Source organism: Auxenochlorella protothecoides, assembly GCF_000733215.1.
Source record: "Auxenochlorella protothecoides strain 0710 unplaced genomic scaffold scaffold124, whole genome shotgun sequence".
In the NCBI taxonomy this organism is placed as follows: Eukaryota; Viridiplantae; Chlorophyta; class Trebouxiophyceae; order Chlorellales; family Chlorellaceae; genus Auxenochlorella; species Auxenochlorella protothecoides.
The window spans coordinates 104,235-109,172 of NW_011934327.1; the positions used below are offsets into that span (position 1 = coordinate 104,235).

The following is a 4,938-nucleotide window of genomic DNA, read 5'->3' on the forward strand; positions in this document are numbered from 1 at the left end:
GGGGGTCGGGGGGTGAGAGGCTCGGCCTGCCCCACGACGACGGAGGGACGTCGATGGGCGGAGGGCGCGGCCTCCCAGCAACCTCTCCGGCCAGGCGTACGGCCCTGGCAGCCCCCACTTTCGTGCGCCCCCTCCATTCCCGACCGACCCCTCCCGCGGTTCAGCCCCACCCCCTTCACACACACACCCCTCCGGCGCCAGACCTGGTCCATGGCGACAACGTAGGACTGGATGTGGGGGTTCTGGCGCTTCTCCCCAGTCAGCACGCCGTCCTTCCAGGTGCCCTCGCAGGAGATGGTGGACCCCACCAGCTTGACCTGGTCCGTCAGCCGGCTGGTGAGCACCTCGGTCCAGTGCAGCGCGCGGGGCCAGTAGGGCGGCAGGAAGGGGCCGCGCACCGAGCTGTTCAGGAAGAGCACGTAGCGGTAGCGCGCCGTGTCGACGTGCTTGGTGCCGATCACCCAGCCAAAGGTGCCCCAGTCGAAGCAGGAGTTGGGGTGGCGCACCAGGCGGACGTTGGCCGGCAGGGTCGGCAGCCGCGTCTCGCCCAGCACCGACTCGCCCTCCTGCATGACGATGACGTAGTCCACCCCGTCGTCGGCCGCCACACCGTGCTCCAGGAAGTAGCGCAGGTTCCCCTCGTACTCCGGGTCGGTGAAGGAGTAGACGTAAACCACCAGTGTGCTGCGGTCCCGTGGGCCCATCGCATGGATCAGGCTGCTGGGTCGGATGCCCTGGTACCTGGCAGAGGGGGGAGGGTGGGGAGGGGAATGAGTGGGGGAAGGCGAGGAGGGGAGGGGCCGGTGATGGGTGGGGAGTTGAGTGGAGCTATAAATTGAGGTGTGCAGGAGCCTGGAGGTCCGCTGCACGATGAGGCAGCAGTGGCGCTCCCCTCCTTGGAAAAACAATGTGCTGAGGAAGAGGGAGTGTGGCTTCCCGGCCCGGCTGGACGAACACACACTCCCACAGGGCGTTGCGGGCACGCTTCTGGGTGGACTTTCAAGGGCTTGAGTACCCCAATCAGTCCCCGACTCCCCTCCTCCCTTGCCTCACGCCCACCTCTCCGGGAGGGCATTCAGCCACCAGAAGAGGCACAGGAGCGCTGCGGCGGCGAAGATGAAGCGGTAGCGCATGCCGCTCTGGCGACGAAACGTTGCCGTCCTGGTACTGCGCAGCGGGACTCAAGGGCGAATTGTGTGGGGCAAGGTGGACGCTTGATCGGACATCGTTCCCAAGCCAAGCAGGCAGGATTTGGGGGGGGGTGCGGTGGATGAAGGGGGTGGTCGCAGGCCGCGACAGCTCGGAGGACAGGAACACTGGTGCAGGGGCCCGTACATCGCACATGAGCACCTTGCGGTTCGCCCTGCCCGCCCCCCCCCCCCCCCCCCCTCCCGGTGGCTCACGCTGTGACCCTGCTATTGCGAGGCGCCTCCACATCCTCTGAGATGCTGTTGGACCGCAATGAGACCAGGCTGTCGCTCAGCATGGCTCAAGCTGCTCCTGTCCTGCTACCTGTCGGTGGACAGCGTGGTGCAAGGGCAAGCTGTGAAGTGGTGCCCATGGAGCAGCTGGACAGAATGCAGCCCGAGGATGGACTTGAGGAGCGCGCATGGGGCTCACTGGGGTGATTGGAGATATCGAACGAGCATATTACTCGATATCATGCGACATGCCGGAGAGAGGAAAAGGGATTGGTCCGTGGACTCTGGTGCAGACGGCGCTTTGCCACAGTACAGCAGAGGCGAAGCAGCAGGCAAGATCTATTTGGAGAAGGCACAGCCACTGCCAAGGGTGCATGGTACAGTTTCAAGAATTATTTCCAGCTCCACAGGGCTTCAAGATCATTTGGGAGGGGAAGAAGCTACGGAGCTACCAAGCTGAAGGAGATCCTCACCGTAGCTGTCGCATCGCAGGCCCGCAATCCTTTCGCATGCGCCAGGAAGTTTGTCTGGAATTGCTGCAAATAACCGTGAGCACCGTCGGGCATACGCGACGGTCCCTATACAGTGCACCTGACGAAAGGTACCCCGTGTTTGAGCGAGACCCGCACTCGGGCAGCCTCCCATTGACCCAGGTTTTGAGCCGGCAACTCTGCCGTGGCGAGTAGTCTGGGGTGTGCTCCTGGTGCCCCCTCTTTCAGCCCAAGCGTGGATAGGCAGCAAAGGTGTGTTCTCAGCATACCGTCGAGGATTGAGGGTAGAGGGCGGCGCCCTGTCTCCTTGCCCCGCCGTGTGCGGGCACCGAGAGGCGTGCTTGGACTGGAAGGGGCGGAGCAATTGCGCCTTCACGGCCTCGACGTATCGAGTATTCAATTATTGTATGAAAATGTCGTCGGTGCTGCGTCGCCCGGCCGGGCCTCGTCCAGCGTCTGTGTGCAGGAACTCCTGGGCGATGCTCCCCTACCCCCCCCACCGCACTGCAGGGCGGCACCATGGTGCAGGCAGTCATCAAGAAGTCCCACGGGCCCAAGAAGGCCAAGAAGGCCTTGACCTTCACCATCGACTGCACCAAGCCGGTGGAGGACAAGATCATGGAGATTGCGTCCTTTGAGAAGTTCCTGCAAGACAGGATCAAGGTCGATGGCAAGACGGGTCTGCTGGGCGACAACGTCAAGGTGTCCCGCACCAAGTCCTCCGTCACCGTCACCAGCGAGATCGCCATGAGCAAGCGGTACCTCAAGTACCTGACAAAGAAGGTGTGCGTGGGGGTGTCGTGGAGAGGGCCAGGTGGACCGCTCTTTCTCCAGACTGAAGAGATACTTCTCATGTGGGACATGCATGCATGCATGCACGCACGCTCTCATGCCACGGGCAGGTGGATGCAGTGTTGCACGTGCAAGGCCCCTGCCTGGTCAAGGCCAGGTCCCATCCCTGGGAACCCCTGGTGCGCCCATTGAGCCGCCTGCCCTGCCACCCCCCTCTCCACAGTACCTGAAGAAGCACAACGTGCGCGACTGGCTCCGGGTGATTGCCTCCAACAAGGACCGCAGCGTGTACGAGCTCCGCTACTTCAACATTGCGGACCAGAACGAGGATGACGAGGACGACGAGTGAGCTCTCGCTCAGTCAGGCACAGCGCCTGCTGTAACCCTCGCCACTTGACGGCTGGACAGCCTCTCGGCGCCACGCTGCATGCGTGCCGCCTGCAGTCCTGTAACCTCTCGCAAGCAGCAGCTGCCCAGCTTCGGACTGAGATTCCAGCATGGGCGACTGTGGGAGGGGGCTGCACGAGGGGTTGCACTGGCCTGCCGAACGACGAGTCCAGGGAGCGTCTGTTTAGAGTGACGAGGCCCGAGTAGGCTGGCGAGCGCGGCCTTTGCGGCAGGCAGGGTCACGGGGGAGGTGGGGAGGGAGCACGGGGCGGCGTGCCGTTGGCGGGGCTGTGTAGCGCCAGCAAGCCCCTTCCAATTGTCCGCGCCCTGCCAGCGGCCCTCTCAGAGCTCTTCGTATGCCAGGCCACCCTGCGCAGCCGTCGATGACCATGCAAGCTCGACCCCTCCAGGTCTGGCCCGCTGCACTCTACACCCACCAGCCTTTACAGAGGTGGGGCCAAGGGACAAGGAGAGGGAGCGGCAAGAGTACAATGCGCAATGGGAGTGCCGGGGATAAGCTGCTCTCGTGGGCGGAGGAGGGGGGTGGCCACCCCACCCCGCGCCCCACACGTGAGCCATGTACATACACGCACCGGCCGGGGGGACCCGTTAACAGGGGTCAGGACGCGCGCTGCGGGGTTTTTGACCCCGGGCCGCGCCCCGGCTCGTCAGACCTTGATGGCGATCTTGGCCAGGATGCGCTTGCCATGCGGCGTGCCGCGTAGGGCTGGGAGGAAAGGGCGGATGGCCTCCACCAGCGCGGCATGCCGCGCGCCGGAGGTCACGCTGAGCGCGCTCTGCATCACGTAGTTGGCATAGGGGTCCTGCAGCAGGCGCCCGAAGCTGGGCGAGGTCATCAGCTCCTCCACCACCGCGTCGCGCTCCTCCAGCAGGGACGACGTCTCCCCGCCCCCCAGTTTGAGGCACCGCTCCACGACGTTGGAGCTGTGGGTGTGTCGAGAAGGGGGGATGGTTTGGGGGTGAGGGGTGGAGGAGTACCTGGGGGAAGGTGGGACCAGACCGTGCGCGTCGCCGCTGCCTGCACACCCTCCATGCGCCAGGGCAGGCAGCAGGCGCTGCATTGGCGCTCTCACACAGTGCCAGCCAGCTGGCTCTTAGGGCTGCTGGCCCCCCTCGGCATATGCCAGATCAAATGCTCCTGCAAAATTCAGCCTGCCGCCAGCCAGCACATCCCGCCAGCGACAGGGGCCCCCTTCCCTAATCACCCTCGCCGCACCTGAACTTCTGCACTGCCAGCTCGGCATAATGGCCCTTGAGCTGTGCCAGGATGGGCGCCAGCATCTCGCCGTTGCCCTGCTCCAGCACGTACTGCACCACGTAATTGCCAAAGGGGTCCTGCGCCGAGAAAGGATGGCGGCGGTGGGGGATGTGTTGGGGTCCGGCGGGCAGATGGGAACGTTGTTTGTTGGGCCAGGCTCATTTACTGGTAAACCCGAAAGCGCGCGGGCTGGTATCCCATTAGCCCCTGACACAGCACACACACACACACACCCTCCACCCAACCCCCCCCCACCACCCAATCACCCACACCTGGCTGAGGATCAGGGCATGTGCGGCGATGCAGTGCGCCAGGTGACGCTTCTGCGCGGCGTCGGCGCGGTCGATGCAGCGCTGCAGCACGCAGCAGCCGTGGCGATGCGTGGCGATGTCCAGGCAGTGGTCGGCGGCGGCGGCGTAGACGAAGCCCAGGTCCTCGTTGGTCATGCGCTGGAGGCAGCGCTGGATGACGTGGTTACCGTTCAGGTCGCGGATGAGGGCCACCACGCCCGGACGCAGGGCCTGGATCACCAGCTCCATCTATTCAGGTGTGTGTTTGGTGGTGGGGG

General features: G+C 64.5%; 3 protein-coding genes across 3 annotated transcripts in view; 1 reads left to right on the forward strand and 2 right to left on the reverse strand.

Annotated features, from left to right (window-relative positions):
• The window catches only part of F751_1193 (hypothetical protein), a gene marked incomplete at both ends in the record, with an annotated part of 4,162 nt that extends 3,029 nt beyond the window's left edge, over positions 1-1,133 (reverse strand). The window contains 2 exons of the mRNA XM_011402081.1: positions 204-741; positions 1,060-1,133. Coding sequence (XP_011400383.1) covers positions 204-741; positions 1,060-1,133 — 612 coding nt within the window. The remainder of the gene's footprint in view (positions 1-203; positions 742-1,059) is intronic.
• A 1,298-nt stretch (positions 1,134-2,431) lies between these two features.
• Positions 2,432-3,053, forward strand: F751_1194 (60S ribosomal protein L22-2; the record flags this gene model as incomplete). Its single annotated transcript, XM_011402082.1, has 2 exons — positions 2,432-2,695; positions 2,928-3,053. 2 exons carry the CDS (start codon positions 2,432-2,434, stop codon positions 3,051-3,053), a joined length of 390 nt encoding a protein of 129 aa, XP_011400384.1.
• Positions 3,054-3,759: 706 nt separating this feature from the next.
• Positions 3,760-4,938, reverse strand: part of F751_1195 (Putative pumilio-like protein 8, chloroplastic) — a gene marked incomplete at both ends in the record, with an annotated part of 3,899 nt that continues 2,720 nt past the window's right edge. The window contains 3 exons of the mRNA XM_011402083.1: positions 3,760-4,036; positions 4,329-4,447; positions 4,643-4,909. Coding sequence (XP_011400385.1) covers positions 3,760-4,036; positions 4,329-4,447; positions 4,643-4,909 — 663 coding nt within the window. The remainder of the gene's footprint in view (positions 4,037-4,328; positions 4,448-4,642; positions 4,910-4,938) is intronic.